The sequence below is a fragment of the Pipistrellus hanaki genome (assembly GCF_964339955.1).
Source record: "Pipistrellus hanaki genome assembly, chromosome: 10".
NCBI lineage: Eukaryota > Metazoa > Chordata > Mammalia > Chiroptera > Vespertilionidae > Pipistrellus > Pipistrellus hanaki.
Window position 1 is genome coordinate 41024059 of NC_140512.1, and position 17971 is coordinate 41042029.

Below are 17971 nucleotides of genomic sequence, written 5' to 3' on the forward strand. Positions count from 1 at the left end.
GACATGACATAAGTTATATATCCAGTGGGAGTTATCTTTGATTATCCTTGCAAAATTCTTAATATATAGTTGGCTATGGGTTGTATAACAACATATGTAATTTTTTTTTTCCATTTTGCAAATACATTGTCACCGTATAAAATTCTGTTGCAGCCCTTTTATTGGAATTCACTTCAACAGCCAAGTTATACTCCAAAATCAGGATTTAAGTAAACTGTCACCTTAATGCTATGAGATCCAAATATGAAATCTCATAAATGTGGCATGCTGCCAGTGTGGAGTTTTGGGCCTGGCTGTGGAATCTGAAACTCCTGGTGCCAGCTTTGGTGTCACTAGTGAGTGTAGCTGCCACCTCCCTTGCTGTAACCTGTACCCCGAAGGAACAGCATTTCGGCTTTTGCTGCTAACCTTTTATTTTTTAAAAATATATTTTATTGATTTATTTTTTTATTTTTATTTATTTTTTTTTTACAGAGAAGAAGGGAGAGGGATAAAGAGTTAGCAACATCAATGAGAGAGAAACATGGATCAGCTGCCTCCTGCACACCTCCTACTGGGGATGTCCCCACAACCAAGGTACATGTTCTTGACCGGAATCATACCCGGGACCTTTCAGTCCACAGGACGACACTCTATTCACTGAGCCAAGCCACTTAGGGCTTGCTGGTTAACCTTTAGAAACCTACTTAATACATCAACGAAGTCACTGGCTTCTTTTTTGTATGATTTGAAGTGTTCAAATCCTTGCCATTTCTTTCGTGAGATCAGAAAGGGGGCCTATGAGGCGTTCGTTCTTATGAATTCGTTTTTAATTCTGTGTTAATAAATACAAGGAGCTCTCATTAGAAATGAAACAGATTAGCTTAGTTCCTGTCCTCTCAGAAGCCCTACGTGGACGGCAGAATCTGAAAGCGTTAGGCTTCCTATGCCAGGTATATGCAGCGGGAGGCCTGCAAGCTGTGGGGTTTGCATTCCCTGGTCACTGGCTGAGTGACTCCAGGCCTAGAAATTCTTTCAAAACTATTTTCTCACCAAAGCAATAATGTGTGAGGGTGTCTGATGGTTGAGGTCTCATTTATCCCGCAGCTTTTCACCTGAACGTGACTTGGGCCCTTTACACAGTAGAAGCCATTAAACATCTGTGCTCTTCCGGGCCACGTCAGCTGTGACAGGGAATTGCTAGGTTATGGGAGACACTTCTGTGTATACATGTCCTCGGGGGAACATGCAGGGATGGAGGAGGATATGATCACCTGAGCAGTGATCATTGATGACCGCTCTGTCTAGGTGTAAAGTGAGCGAGAGTCTTAAAAACTCATCTGTTTTAAACTCGGGAGATTTCTTGCTCTGATTTTCTTTACAATTGAAACTGCAACTGCAGCAAAGATGTTAAGGCAAAGAGCTGCAAAGATTAAGTCACCCTTAAGAAGTTCCTTTCCAGTATTGGTATTGGTCTTGTCATTGGTCTTGTTATGCAGGGACTTTAGGCAGGTTGCTCTTGTCCCTAGACACTGCTATTGGGATAGTTATCAAGTGTAGTTCCACTGTATTTTAAGAAAAACTCATTATAGAGATGGCCCCTACATGCTAGCAAACGCTGGTAACCATCTTCTGGTTATCAGTACCTTTTATTTAATTTTTTTTCTATTGAGATAAAATGCACATAATATAAAATTAACCATTTTGAAGTGTGTGATTCAGTGGCATTTTGTACATTCATAATGTTGAACAACCATCATCTCTACCTAGTTTTAAAATATTTTCATCATCGTAAAACCCCATACCCATGAAACCATCACTGAATTCCTTCCCCCTTCCAGCCCCTAAAACCACCCATTTCCTTTGTTCCTGTGGATTTACCTGCTCTAGATATTCCATATAAATGGAATCATACAGTATTTGGTCTTCTGTGACTGACTTCTTTCATTTAGCATGATTTTGTCAAGATCATGAGCCATAGTGTAGCTTGTATCAGCACTTCATTTTTTTTTATGGCCGAAAAATATCCCATTGTATAGATATGGCAGTTTATTTGGCTGTCTACACGTAAGTGGGCACTTGTAATACTGTACTTGTGTGCAAATATCTGAGGACCCATTTTCAGTTATTTTGGGTAGCTACCTAGGAGTGGAATTGCTGGGTCACATGGTAATTCTGTGTATGTTTTCAAGGAACCAGTCAACTGTTTTCTACTCAGCATCTTTTATTGCTCCCATGTGTGGAGAGGGTCACTTCTTTCCACTCTTGATACTTCCTCTGGTCCACTCTCTGCCTTTCTCCAATAGTCTGGAACCTGCGTAGAGTTAAATAAGCTAAAAAATCTAACCTCCACTTTTAGCAATGTCAACTTGGCAAAGTCGGGGCCCAACACAAGAGGAAGGTGTATCTGGCTTAGGTTTTTGTTGCAGACATTTTATAGCATAAGCTTTTCTATAGTGTCAGTATAATAATATGCCTGAATTTTAAAAGCTTGACCACAAGTCCTCAGCAGGATGATAGCTATAGCAATATGACCGAGGTGGAGAAGCTGGTCAATCTCCAATCTAGAAAATAGGAAACTGTATGGTAAGCACTCACCTCCCAGCCCTGATGATGTGACCGGAGAGCCAGGCCACTTACCCAGGTCACTTCCAACTCTGGAGTGTAAAAGCGAGTCTTGTTTTGAAGAACACCATTTGGAGACAACATTGTGACTCTGTAGTTCTGTGAATCCCTATGGCATCACCACCAGATGGCCAGAACATATCTCCCGGAAGAAGGGCTCTTACCTTCTCCCATCACCTTGTCCTAGGTGACACGTCACCTGGCCAAACTCTTCGACAGCATGGCAGACCTGCAGTTTGAAGACGACCGGGATGTTGGTGCCCACAGAGCCATTGGCATGTTCAGCAGAGAAAAGGAATATGTCCCATTCCAAGCCATGTGTGAATGCAGAGGCCACGTAAGACTTGCCTATGGCGTTTTCTGGGCTGGAGGAGGGTTTCCGGGGTCACTTTTAAGGGTTGAGTTGAACAAGAAATAAATCAGCCATGTCAGATCAGGGCCTGGTTGGTTTTGTGCTCAGAGCTTCCTGTTCTCCTGTGTTCAGAGTGGCAGGGGACTCCTCTGCCATGCCCCCCAGGTTCTGCTCACTGGGCTGCAGCACCCGCAGGGTCTCAGAGATGCTAGCCGTTGAGCTAGACAGGAGGGACTATCACAGGTGGAATGTGTGGACCCCGAATCAGAAGCAATGCTGCCCAGTGACAGTGCCTCTCACACTCGTATGGCTTTCACCATGGCTCAGAGAGTACAGGGTGGGAGGGCACCAGTGCCTAGCAGTAAAGCATGTCTTACAGAGGCTTGTGGTTCAGAATTCTGATGTGAATATTGTCAGTGGCTGCTCGTAAATTAAGGGGCTTGAGTCTACCAAGCCGATGACCACATGCACAGACAATTTAAGGTGGCGTATTCTCTTCTGTCACAGCTACCTACTGCAAAAATATCCTCCACAATGATCTGCAAGGCTCATTATGAGTAATGGAAGAGCACTTGGTGTTTTCAGATGATTTAGAGGAATTACATTTTTATGGTGATGCTTGAATAGCTTGGGTTAATCCGCAAAGTAGCTGAGCAGTAGCTTCTATTACAGAGCCATTTGGGTTGAGGCAGGGGCTTCCTTCAAGTGTCCCTTGCAGAAATGTGATGGCCATCTTTAAAAAAAAAAAAAAAAAACCGAAACAGGTTTTCTTTATTCCTCTCTGTTGCTTTTTAATATTGTACCAGAAAAATCCTGCCAAATGAAGAGGAAGCAGATGGTGGAATACTTTGATTAAATATATTTTTTGATCTCATGGGCTCTTTAGGATATTATTACAGTGATTAGAAAAAGTCACCATAAACTATCTTGACAAAAGTGTGCTGCTGTCTGCTCCATCCCCAGCAGACTGCTGGCCGACTGGCATCGGGCCCAGAAGGAGGACAGTCCTTTGACAGATGAGGTTGTCACTAGCAGGAACCCTTGATGTTGGGAGTTTTCCCTGTTTCCCAGTTTATTTTGTATAAGCAACGTGAGCTAGATAATTTCCCACATACAGCACATTCATCCTCTAACTGCCTTTATAAAAAGATGCTCTTACTGTAGATCTTATTTCCCCACGGCACTTTTATGATTGGTTCTTCCCAATTTATATTATTTATAATTTATTTGACTAGTGTTGATTGAATGCCTACTATGTAGTAGAAGCTGGGTTAGGCTTTTGGAGATCCAGAAATGGATAAGGCAAGGCCCCAGTTTCTTGAGGAGCTCTTAGTCTCATGGGAGAAATGAATATACTGATAATCAGTGGGAAAATGAGAAGTGGTAATTATTGTTAGAGAGGGTTAGGCAGACACTGATGAAATACCGTAAAGGGGAGGGTCAAGCAAGGACCTCATCAGAGCTCACTTCTCCAATCAGATTACATTGCCACTGTTGGCGTAATCATCTGAACACGAGCTGATAGATCAACTTATAAGTGCATTTGGTCTTCCCAAAGGGACTAGAGCGTGGTTGAGAGCAGGTGGCCATATTGAGGACATGGATGCCCAAGTATCTGGGAGATGATCAGATGGTGTCTGATTCACTAAAGGAACTTGTTGCTTGGTGACCTGAAAAGTTGAGCTTAGGGACTAAAGCAGCAAAAAAAATTCATGCACTGAGGGGAAAGGGGGTCCCCTCAGCCTAGCCTGCACCCTCTCCAATTTGGGACTTCTTGGAAGATGTCTGACTCTGGTTTAGGCACAATCCCACACCCAATCCCTGTGAGATCGGGCCTAAACTGGCAGCTGGATATCCCTCTCACAATCCAGGACTGCTGCTTCCCATCCACTCATCTGCCTGCCAGCCTGATCATCCCCTAACCACTTCCCTGCCAGCCTGATCATCCCCTAACCACTTCCCTGCCAGCCTGATCAATGCCTAACTGCTCCCCTGCTAGTCCAATTGCCCCCTAACTGTTCCCCTGCCGGCCCGATAACCCCCAACTGCTCTTCTCTGCTGCCCGGTTGCCCCCACTTCCCTCGCCTGTCGACCCAGTCACCCCTTCCTGCCCTTCCCTGCAGGCCCAGTCACTCCCAACTACCCTCCCCTGCTGGTCTGATCACCCACAACTACCTACCCCTACTGACCAACTTGTGGTGGCCATCTTTGACCACGTGGGGGTGGCCATATTGTGTGAGGATGAGAGGGTCAATTTGAATATTACCTCTTTATTGTATAGAATCATCCATTGGAAACATAAATGGAGAACTATAACAGCATATTTGAATAGGATGGAAACTGAGATATATTTGTGGAAGCAAAATAAACTTGAATTTTAAAAAGAAAGATTAATTTTCACAAGGCAGCAGTTGTCCTATCCCTCATACTCTCCTGCTGTCTAATTTTTGACAAGTGTGAAGAGAACCAGTAGGGAACATAATTAAGATACTTGCTGAAAACACCATGTCTCAATACTAAGAACAATGATAATCTTGGAGAAGAATTTTCAGTGGTTTTAAAAATTATCCAAAGATATGTTTAAAAAAAAAAATCAATTTCCCATATCCCCAAAGCTCTATATTATTATTATAGCACATTACTCTCTAGAGGGCTGTGATGTTTGGTTTCCCAAAACACTGTGTGTTACCAGAGGGATCTTAGTCACCTTGTCTTTGAATCTGAAAAAATGAATAATCACAGGTACCTCCTGTAGGGTTTGGAAGGTCATTAGCCAGCTGGTAGGTGAAATAAAATGAGTAGTATCTCCAGGAATGGATGGGTTCCTGTAGGAAAAACACTTCAATCAGTCATCTGTCTTCTCCTTTGAGTTACCTCTCTTATTTTCTCCAAGGGTTTAAACTAAATCCAGCTGAGTCCACCCTCGAGCCCATGAGAGGACAGAGTTACCCCTCTTCCCTAGTTAAGCCTGTGCTATAACATTTCACTTTGCTTTGAAAGGTGGAAACGTGGCTTCTGCAACTCGAGCAGACCATGCAGGACACAGTGCGACATTCCATCACAGAGGCCATCGCGGCCTATGAGGAGAAGCCGAGGGAACTGTGGATTTTCGACTTCCCGGCTCAAGTCTCACTAACCAGCTCACAAATCTGGTGGACCACGGATGTGGGCATAGCCTTCAGCAGACTGGAGGAAGGCTATGAAACAGCCCTAAAGGATTTCCACAAAAAACAGGTATTTTATAGATGATCGATTTTTGAGATTTAAAGGAGCTTGAAGAGGGAAGCTTCATTCGTTCATTCCCCATTCACTGAGTGTCTTCTGTACGCCTGGTAGTGTACTAGGAAGGTGTTTAGCAATGAGGTGTTTAACTTTCTATTTTCTACCTTTGTGTTATTCTTCTGGTTTTCTACATGGGTTTGAAAAATATCCATCATGTCCATGATCCCCCAAGACTCGAATCCCTCACTCACTCCTGGTTCTGTGCCTATTTCTCTCCTTCCCTGTGAGACTGCATCTCAGCTGATCATGTGTTTATTAGAGAATATGTGCATGACTGAGAAAGATGGGTGACTATTCAACAAAGACAGGTGTTTTCATGTATTATGGTTTTCTGTTCATTATAAATCACAGATGAGCAACTTTGGAAAAGAGTCTGTTTTTTTATCCTTACCTGAGCACACACTCAGAGAGAGAGAAAGAGAGAAAGAGGAGAGAGAAACATCATTGTGAAAGAGAAACCTCAATCAGTTACCCTCTGTACGTGCCCAGATTGGGAATCGAACCGGCAACCTTTCAGTGCATAGGATGATCGATGCTCAACCAACTGAGCCACTCCAGCCAGGCCGAAAATAGTCTGTTTTGCATTCCATTTTATTCTTCTCATTCTGTATGGCTTCTCCTTAAGCCCCCTGTCGTAAGGTGTGGTCTTAGCTGTGGAACAGGTCACAGATATGGTCTTTCTCTTGGCTCATAGGTTAAGAGAATATCAGGCTTGGAAAGGGATGGAAATATTAGTTTGTCTGCTCTTCTTGTTTTCCGCGGATAATTGCTGAATCCAGAGACATTAAGTGACTGCAGAGTTGCACCATTTGTAAGTGAAAATGGCAGGGCCAGCAGAACTCAGAATGCTTTCCAGGTTTCCCATTGCTTCTCTGCGTAGCAGGACTTGGAACTTGGTGAATTTTGAATGCGAAGTCAACTTTGCATTTCTGAAATAAACTTCACTTTTGCATATATATATATATATATATATATATATATATTTATTTATTTATTTTTTTTGCTGGAATCTCTTTGCTAATATTTTGTCAAGGAATTCTGGGTTCAGAAGGGACACTTACCTGCAATTTTCTTTTTTGTAGTATGTTTGCTGGGTTTGGGGGTCAGGGATATGCTCTTAAAAGGAGTTGGAAAGTATTGCATTCTCATCTACTTTATGAAAGAGTTTATGGTCAGAATCACTGGTGTTGCCATCTGGGCCTGGAGTTTTCTGTGAGGGACATTTTAGGCTTAGAAATTGGTTTATTTTACATATATACTTCTCTGAAGCTTTTTTTGTGCCTTTTTCCTCCTTTGTGTCAATTTTGGAAATTTGTATTCAAGGTACTGATCCATTTCATCTAACTCAGTGGCTGGCAAATTACAGCCCACAGGCCAACTCTGGCCATGGCCTATGTCTTTGGCTGCTCTCATGCTACTTCACATAACATAGGCCACGCGGAGTCATGCCAGAGCCCATGCCGCCTGCACGGTCGGAAGCATTTACTGTCTGGCTCTTTACAGAGGACGTTTGTCCACCTCTGACCTCAGTTTTGAACTCAGTTGACGTGGGTATCTTGACTTTGTCCTTGGTAAACTGAAAGGTCTGGCATCCTGTCCTCCCCTTATTCCTGGCGGTGTTGATTTGTGTTTCCTCTTGTTTTTGTTTTATTCTTTTAAAAAAAATTTCTTTATTGATTAAGGTATCACATATTTGTCCTCATCCCCCGTTCCCATCCCAAACCCCTCCCCACGCATGCCCCCACCTCCCTGTTGTCTGTGACCACTTGGTTAGGCTTATATGCATGCACACAAGTCCTTTGGTTGATCTCTTCCCCTTCCTCCCACCCTCCCCTACCTTCCCTCTTGTTCTTAATTGTACTCCTAGGTGTTTACCAATCTTATTTGTATTTTCTAAGAACTAATCTTTGACTTTTTCCATTGTTTTATATTTTGCTGATTTCTGCTTTTATCTCGATTACTTAGCATTGAATCTGCTCCTCTTTTTCAAATTTCTTAAGGTGGGAGCTTAGATGACTGATGTTACACATTTTTCCTTTCCTAATATAAGCGTTTGAAAGAAACTCGTGAACATGAAGAATGTCTTTTGGAAACCTGCAGAGCAAATCATGCTTAATGGGGAAGCACTCCAGTCCTTTCCATTAGTGTCAGGGCTGAGGTGATGGCGCTCACAGTCTCTGACAGCCATTGCTCAGTTTTGTGCTGGGGTTTAGCAATAGGACTGACTGAGAAGGGGGACACGACCAGGGGGAAGGGAGGCAGCCAGTGGGGTTCCACAGCACATGCCCTGGTGGAGGGACAGGGAAGGAGCCTGGTCTCTCTCGCAGTTCCCTTCATTCCAGCTGGTGGAACTAAAAGTCGGTTGTTCCTGATTTTGCTGACCCGGAAACATTGGGATTAGAGGTCCTTGTGCCTATTGTTCTGAAACAAGAAGAACGTCATTTTTGTGTTCTGTCCAGCGGGGAAGGGATTGAGGGCTTTGGGAGCTGCCCCCCAACGCACTCAGCCGTCACACGGAGTTGCTGAGTGAGAGTTAATACTTGCACAGAGGGGCCCCTCCTAGCTGCATGCCACAGTGGCCTGGGTGGCCCAGACTGGGAAGCCTGCCATGCCCGACGCTGGTGAAATTCCAGCGAGTCCGCAGCTGCACAGGAACTGTTCTTTCTGCTTCTCTGATGTTCCCACATTCGGAAAAGCATACCACCACTCTCCGCAGGCTTCTCACACTAGAATGCCCTTTGATTCTTCTTCCAGCCAATTCCTAATCAGCCACTAGCTCTCTTCAGTCACGCTGAATAGTTTTATTCTCACTCTTCCCCGCTCTGCTTTGTCGGTATCCCAGGCCGAGCCACTCCGCACCTGGAGAATGGGAGCATCCTCCTCTCTGGTCTCCATTTCCCGTCTTCTTTTCTTCCAGCTCTTCGTGCGGCAGGCGAAGATACCTTTTGAAAACACAAATCTAATGATCACTCCACTGCCCCCAAACCTTCAGCCACATCTCATCAGCCTCTTCACGAAGCGGGCCGAGCCCTGCCAGTGTGGGCCCTGGCTTCCCGCCAGAACCTGTGCACCTGGTCCCTGTCTCCCTTCCTCTGTCACCATTCTAGACATCTCCCAGCTCCCAGACAAGGTCCCCTGTTATATCCCGGACCTTCCCTCAGGCTGCTTTCTGTGGGTGGCCGGCCCTACGTTCTCTATAACTTAAATGATACGCATTCTCTAGGTCTTAGCAATACATACCCTTTCCTTCAAAATGCCTTTCCCAGCCCTGGACCAGGCAAGGCCCTGTTTCTGTGTGTGCTCATAGTGCTTTGATCTTGCTCCAGCAAAAACAATTGCAGTTATTTTGTCTGCATTCTTCATCGGCCTCTAAGCTCTGGAAACAGTAACCACATTTGTCTTGTATGAGTGATTGGACAAAAGGAGGAAATGTTGTGCTGGCATATACTGTAGCTGTCATCCATTCATTTCTTCCTTCATCCATATGATGAGCACATGCTTTATGCTGGGCACTGTGTTGGGTCCGGGAATGTAGTACTGAATAAGGCCCCTTTGAGCTTATCGTCAAGTGGAGGAGAGAAACAGTAAACAGAGAAACAAATACGTGAAAGAGAGCACACAATAAGTACCATGAAGAAACACAATGGAAACCTTTGGAATCAATCCATAGGGAGTCATGTAAATAGGATGGCCAGGGAAGGCCCATTGAAGGAGGCAAATCTGAGCTAAGGCTTAAGTGAGGAGAGGAAGCCAACTGTACAAAGATCAGAGTGAAAAGGACTCCAGGCAAATGAAACAGTCTCTGTGGCCTTGGGCAGCCATGATGGAGGAACAAAGAGAAGGTCAGTACCATTGGGTGGGTATGAGATAGGCAGAGAGTGGTGGGAGGTCCGGGAAGGCGTTGTGCTCATGAGTAAGCTAAAGGCCAAGGTGTACCAGGAAAACAGCCACAGGGGTTTCAGGGAGCTTATTGGGTATTTGAATTAAGGCTAACTTCTTTGATCCGCTAGAAAATCACGTGGCACTGCTTTAATTAAGGGCAAGAAGATAGATAGATAGATAGATAGATAGATAGATAGATAGATAGATAGATTATGTGTCACAGGTCATAAATGTGCATGCAGGTATAGTGTGATCATATAGTAATTGCAGCCCAAATAATCCAGGCATTTTATAATTATTTATTTTTGTGGGTACAGAATTTTATTACAAAAGAGCATCATTGGAGTAGCTGTCATCCTGAAAGACAATATGAGATTTCCACGTATGACTCTGTGCAGATAATGTTGATGAGCTGTATTTTTAATCATCTTTCACTTGACTAAACTTCTGGGGAAAAACAAAGTGAATCAGTAATGGAGAAATCATATGTTGTAGAGAGGCTTGGACAAGACAATCCATGTGAAAGCACTAGCGTTTATAAATGACCTTACAAGGTATAAAATGTTACTGTTGTAACCAACTCTTTTTAACCAAATACTGGTCCTGACTTAAGATTTGAGACTTAAAAGACTGGATATCTGGATCCAGATGAGAAAATATCCAAAGCCAAACACCTCTTTGCTAACCAGCATCTGTGTAAATTTCCTTGAGGGACTTACATGTGCCTGGTGCATTCATCCATGTGTCTCGGGAAACACTCATTGAGCACCTACTATTTGATAGCCAGCTCATCGGTGGCTCTGGGGACAAAGCAATGAGCAAGACAGACCTTATCTTCATGGACCCTGAAACCTAGGGAAATGATGAACACTGAACATGGCAAACATGGAATAATGATCACCTTTGTTTTTGTTACAACAGAACTACTTTTTATAGATGTGAGATACTGAAAGCAGATGAATCTGTATAGGCTGTTGCATATTCTGAATACCTGAAGTGCCTATTGTTTTATTCCTTGAACCATCTTCCCGTGGTGTTTGAGATCCTGTCTCCCCGGAATGCTGCTCGCACAGCCCATCTCCCAGCTTGAAGGTGCTGGGGAGGGGGGCATCTCTGTGATGGGGCCTGTGAGAACACAGGCTCCGAAGTCAGACTGTCCAGGTTTGGGTTCCTCCTCCTCTGAGTGGTGAGTGTGGTTACCGAGTCTGTGACTCAGTTGCCTCACCTGCAGAATTAGGATGCTCGTAGATTGCTGTGAAGATTTGAAAGAGATAATACAGGCTGCATGCTCAGTCAGCACCAGGCACATACACATTCTCGTTTAATGTAAATGGAGTGTGTTGTGGTTTTGGTCTCCCTGTCTGCTCTCTCCCTTCTGTCTAGTGTGACGTAGTCTTCTCCAGTTCAGCTGCACAGCGGTCGCAGGGTGATGGGTGTTTTCCGGGATGTGATAATAGCCATGGGGAACGTGTTTGACAGTAGGCCAGGAGGGCTTAGAGCCTCCGTGATAGGTCACACTCGCCCGTTACCAGCTCTCCCAGGAGCTAACAGTTTGTAATGGACTGTCCTTGACGGAGCAGAAGAAGAAAGGAGACAGTACTGTTTCACACTATGCTACCCAGGAATAAAACAGACTCTTTTTTTTTCTAATAAACTTTGAGTTAGACAATACTGTTGTGTGTAAATAAGTTTGCTAACACAATGAGCACATCTATAAAAGTATCTTTCAAACCTGTCTGACCACAATTTAATAAAAAATATTTCACATCAGACCAAGTTTATGCATACACACACACACACACACACACACACACACACACACTCAGAAGTCTGAAAGTGAAGTGTCAGAAAACTATGTTATTCTTACTACTGTAATACCACGTTTTCTCTTCCATGTCATTCCATTCCATTCTGTAAAGAGACCAGTTTGAAACATACTGATCTGAGAAATCGACGGTCCTAAACAAGAATAGGGATGCAAATAAGAAGAATTAAGCCCTACATTTCAAATGTTTTCTTAGTAGTCATCACTATCTCCTACCCAAGGACTCCCCCTACCCCCAGACCAAAACAAACAACAAAACACTTGGTATGTGCCTCTTCCTGTACTTTCATAAACTTCACCTCACACTGGCCTTGGAGAATTTGTAGTCCTTTCGATCCAGCTGTTGGGGCTGCATGACATCATCCCTGGAGTGAAGTGCATGCAGTGCAGCCGGGAGACCTCGCTCCTGCCTCTTGCTTTGTCCACAGTCTCAGCTCGGAGGAGGCAATAATATTCATATTGTTTAAATTAACTTAATAATGTCTCTCCCTCCATCTCCTATCTCCCCCCCTCCCCCGCTCCCCGGTGTTTGAGGGTCAGCTGAGAGAACACTTGATATGTTTTGTAAATGAACGGGCTCTACAAATAAGACTATTGGGCTGTTAGGTTCTGTGTTTGTGACCCTTACCTTCTTTTTGAAAAATCCCCTTCTAGGTTTCTCAGTTGAATGCACTGATCGCACTTCTGCTGGGAGAGCTGCTCCCTGGAGACAGGCAGAAGGTTATGACAATTTGCACCATCGACGTCCACGCCAGGGATGTGGTGGCAAAGCTCATTTCTCAGAAGGCAAGTTGTTCCTAGAGATTTCATGTATTCTTAGGCTTTTCCTAAAGTGGTGTTTATTTCAAGAGTACTCCTAAGAAAGTAGTTGTAGTTTCTTTTCTCCTCCTCCTCCTCCTCCCTTTTTTGTTTTTTGTTTTTTTTGTTTTGTTTTGTTTGTGTACTTTAAGTAGTCCTGAGAAGCTAGTTGTACTTACATGGGGTAAGTTTGATTTGAGTTAGCCAATATATTACCCTCAGGAGAGGTTATCCCAAGTGATATCCCTGAAGGATTTTGGCAAGTCGGGAGCCTCTGATCCAGATCATCCAAAAGATTAACCCAGGATGGGGAAGCCTGAGAAGTCACCACGTTGGCCTCTGTCTCCGGCTTCTCTGCACCCAGTCACCCCAGTCCGATGGCCGGTGGTGGTCCCCCCGGGGGCTTACCCAGCCAATAGCAAAACAGTTTGTGGCATTGAAACTGTTTCTGCGTGCTTTTAATGATTTTCCTTTTGAAGAAAGAGAAATGTTGGTCACATCTTGTCTTTTCCTTTCAAGACTTAGTGACTTTCTTTAAAGCAGTTATTTTCTAAACCCTTGAGAGTAGATCACCTGCTTATCTCTAAAAAATATGCGTGTCTCTTGGATATTGGCACTTTTTAATGTGAAATAATTTTCTCACCTCTTTTCCAAAGTATGTTATAAATGTCAGGTATGCTTGTCTACTGAACAGCATTGGCACACCACGCCCATCACCTGCTTCCTCCAAATCCCTTTTGTTTTGGGGGAGGGGTGGTAGTGCTCAGGACAGTTCCTTTCACAGCTGGAATGCATGCATAGTAAAACGGTTTCTGTGGTTTTTCTAGCTCTTTCTCAAGTTAGGAAAATAAAAGTAAATTTTCGTTTTTTCCACAAAGTGCAAAAAATGCTTCTTTGGTATGAGCCATAAACTTGAAAATACTTCTTGATCCAGGCTCCGGACCATTAGCAAATAATGTTCTCTAATTGCTAATCTGAAACTGATCCTTGCAAAACACCACTTACTGTGTATTCTCATTTGATAACGAACATTGTTAACTGCACTTTGAATATGACTTTGCACCTTCTTACATATTTTATTATGTTTTATCAGTGGTGATTTGCTTGCAGAGGATAAATTATGATTTAAAGTATGTCCATTATTTTGTATGAAAAGAGATACAGACTGCCTAATTTCTGATTATCTAATACACATAAGGGGACAATGTTGAGACTTATGTAGATATCAGACAATTTTGGTAACATAAAGCGATTCCAAAAAGATCCTAGGGTCACATGTATTTTGAAGGAGACTGGAATGATATTTTCACACTGGAAGAAGAAAGGATAGATTGAGTAAAATAGTAAATAATAGCAATGAAAAAATATACTGTTAGGTAACTTAATAAAAATGAAGTGGGAATCCTTTGTATTAAAACAAACTGGTTTTAGAACGGACTGTTGAAAGTATAATTTACCTTCGACTTTTTGGAAATTATGGATGATGTGTCGTTTTAGTAGAGACTGCATTTTTTCATCTGTTTTTAGAATAAAGTTACAAAAGTCACCAAATGTCCTGGGTGAGTCATAAGAAGGGGAAAAAGCATTGCTTGGAAAAAAAAATTGATATTGTTTTAAAGCTTTCTCAAAATGACAATTTCAATTACATAATTCTTATTAAGTATTCAGCCATCTGCATGCAATTGCAGTTTGCAGTAGCATGAGAGAGATCTCCCTTTTGTGAGGTTTTTAGAAATAAAATGGAATCAATAGGGTTGACTAGACTAATACACTAAGCTTGATGCCTCAAAGCTATCTGTGTCTTACGTGGAATGACCACGTATGTTTTTAGGTTGTCAGTCCCCAAGCTTTTGTGTGGCTGTCTCAACTCCGTCACCAGTGGGAGGACTCCCGGAAGCACTGTGTTGTTCATATTTGCGATGCCCAGTTCCAGTACTTCTATGAATATTTAGGAAACAGCCCTCGACTAGTGATCACCCCTCTGACCGACAGGTAACAATACGTTTGAGCTGGATGGAGGGGAAAAACAAGCCATAAAAGTCCCCCAGCCTGGGTGACAATGTGTGAGACTGAAAAGGAAGGACTGAGAGAAAATACTGAACAGATTGGGAAACAATAGGAAGTCAGAGTGTAAACGAATGAGTTAAGTAACATAGTGAAGGTTGACTTTAGTTAGAAGCACGTTTTCATAAGTAATTTTTTCTGTTTGCATAGTACTTTGAATCTTTCAAGGCATTTACCTTTGGCTTTCTTACTTTCTTCCAACAATAAACCTCATTTTACGGAGGAGAAAAGGGGGAGGCGTGTTGATATAAAAAAAAAAAAAAACTTAGTTAAGATTATCTGCTTATTGGCAATGTAGACACTAGTCTCTGGTCTTCTGACCCCCTAGTATATGTCTTTCCACTAGATCTGCTGTCTGTACTAAGACAAAAATAATTCCTAAATCTCCTGAAAACCCATGGAAGGCACTTGCTATTTGTGAAGTTTTTCTTCTTTTACAAATAGGAAATTCTGCCTTTGCATAAGTTTTCTCAGTCTAAGAACTGCTGAATCTTTCCTGCAAAAAAGTATTATAATCTAAATGTGTATAGCAACATATTTAAACTGAATTCCTGAAATACATTTTAATATAATAATTCGTCTTTGTATATATTTCTTTATACTTTGAAGAAGGTATGTTATTTGCAGACTGTGTATTTATATATATTTATACATCCCTGTGTATTCCTGAAGTAGTAGTTTAATGAAGTCAATGTTTAATTCATCAGTCATTCAATATTTCTATTATTTGTTTTATAAACAATAGTTTCAGACTTTATCTGCCATATTATCATAATAGTATTTTTACCTAGAGATATCAGAAAGTCTGTAGCATTACAAATCAGGTGTTATTTGCATTCAAGTACATAGCTCTTAGGAAATGAGACAAAAAAAAAAAACAGATAAAGCAACACATTTTTCTCTATTATCGTTCAACAACCAACCTAAAAAAAATTGAATATGAAATATTATCCTGGCTCATATTATCACCACAAACAAATCAAAGGCATATCAATATTGTGTGCTATTACCCCATTTTAGATATTGACTTCTTCAACTCTAAAGCAAATTGGATTGCCCTCAATGTTTTGTAGAAATCCCCTGCTAGACTGTAATATGTGTTTTCTGTTGCTTAAAGGTGTTACATTACTCTCACTCAGTCACTTCGCCTAACCATGAGTGGGGCTCCAGCTGGCCCCGCGGGCACAGGGAAAACCGAAACCACCAAAGACCTTGGACGTGCCCTTGGCATGATGGTTTATGTGTTCAACTGCTCAGAGCAAATGGACTACAAAGTAAGTTAGTGGTGCGATGATGTGTTCTAACATTGTTCCTGATTCAAAAAAATAGCTCCAGTGTCCCCTCTGTCGAACTCTTCATGCTCCGCTCCATCGTTTTAGTCCATAGGAAATATCTACAAGGGATTGGTGCAGACGGGAGCTTGGGGCTGCTTCGATGAGTTCAACCGGATTTCTGTGGAAGTTCTGTCCGTGGTGGCTGTACAAGTGAAAATGATACACGATGCCATTAGACACAGGAGAGAGAGGTGAGGGCACAGGGTTTTTGTTCTGTTGTCGCATGTAGTAATGCAGTAAACGTGCAGTGATGGATGCAGTGAACTAACTTCACCTTCACAGACTTTGTTGCCTCTCCCTGTTTCGTGAAATGGAGCAAACGAGAGAGACTAGTTACTTTTGAATAATTATTTGGAATAACCTCCCATATTTTAACTAGTTGTTTTAAAGCATTGAATACAGCAAAGGTAGATTATTTTAATCACTTAAAAAGTAAACACGCTCTGGAATGCTACATCCGGGGATCAGTTCTCAATCCTGCTCTTACTTGTCCTCTGAGCAGTAACCTCCTCGGTCCCTTCCTTAAGGGGACACACTTCCTTCACGTGAGTTTCAGGTTACCAGTCTTCCCACACTCAGGGCTGTTACTTCTCATTGATAAAATGGAAGAAAGTATAGTAGTTACCTGGTAGATTACTGTGGTGATGAAATATAAAGTATTTGGATAAATGCTTACTTGGCGTAAGTATCAGTGTTAGCCACTTTTTAATACTGTTATTTCATGACCTTTTAATTCAGAGTGCCACTGGCCCCAGTCTTTGGACTTCTCTCTCTATATATGCTTCTTCTCTTAGTAATTTCACCCAGTCACATGACCCTTCAATACCACCTTGTATGCTGCTGGCTACCAGCTGCCCACACCTTGTGTCTTCGACATCTAGACTTACATAGGCAGTGCCTGTATGGGCATCTCAAGACTCCATTTGATGTCTTATAGTCCTCTCATCTTTAATATATTCGAAGTAGAAATTCTGCTCTTTCCACCAACACCTGCTTTGTTAGTTGCCCCAGCTCAGTAGATTAGAGCCTCATTTTCTTCCAGTGACTCTGCCAAAAACTTTCCAAATATATCCTGAACCTAACCACTTCCCAGCACGATGCCACATCCCAAAAGATAAAAAACAACAGGAGTTGATTTGATGGTTTAATTTGAGAAATAATTATAGTACACAGTTGTGGTTTTTGTTGTAACATTTTTGGTATACAGTTAATAATGTAAATCTCACTTATTTGGCCTGCTCATTCACCCCCTATTTTATAGGGTATTTTGCTCAACTAGGAACATTTCAATCTCCCCATCAGGGAAAGATGATTTAGCCCCTTAAACCTCTGAACCTAATGTGAAGTTTCCAGTTATTATCATAATTACAGCTGCTTATTTCCACCTTCTAGAACACCTCCCAGTCCCTCCACCATGTGGCCCTGAGATACCATATTCCTGTGCCTTACTGGCCCCTACTCTAATGCCATGTTAGAGAAGTTAGGTTCTTGCCTCTTTTATTCCCTGATAAATTGATTGAACTTTTATTTAAAATCTTATTATTTGACTAGAGGCCCAGTGCACGAAATTTGTGCCCAGAGGTTGGGGTGTCCCTTAGCCCAGCCAGCACCCTCTCCAATCTGAGACTCCTTGAGGGATATCCAACTGCATCTATATATGCTTCCGGTAGGATTGGGTCTAAATGGGCAGTTGGACATTTCTCTCACAGTCCAGGACTGCTGGCTCCCAACTGTTTGCTTGCTCCCCTGCAAGCCTGATCAATGCCTGACTGCTCCCCTGCCAGCCCGATTGCCCCCAACTGCTCTCCCCTGCAGGCTTGGTCCCATCCA

General features: G+C 42.6%; 1 protein-coding gene across 2 annotated transcripts in view; it reads left to right on the forward strand.

Annotated features, from left to right (window-relative positions):
* DNAH11 (dynein axonemal heavy chain 11) overlaps positions 1-17971 on the forward strand; it is a 197197-nt gene that overhangs the window by 47680 nt on the left and 131546 nt on the right. For both annotated transcript variants that reach the window (XM_084896194.1, XM_084896193.1), the window contains exons 27-32: positions 2792-2941; positions 5957-6190; positions 12600-12731; positions 14575-14735; positions 15925-16081; positions 16187-16332. In XM_084896194.1, the coding sequence (XP_084752320.1) occupies positions 2792-2941; positions 5957-6190; positions 12600-12731; positions 14575-14735; positions 15925-16081; positions 16187-16332 (980 nt within the window). The remainder of the gene's footprint in view (positions 1-2791; positions 2942-5956; positions 6191-12599; positions 12732-14574; positions 14736-15924; positions 16082-16186; positions 16333-17971) is intronic.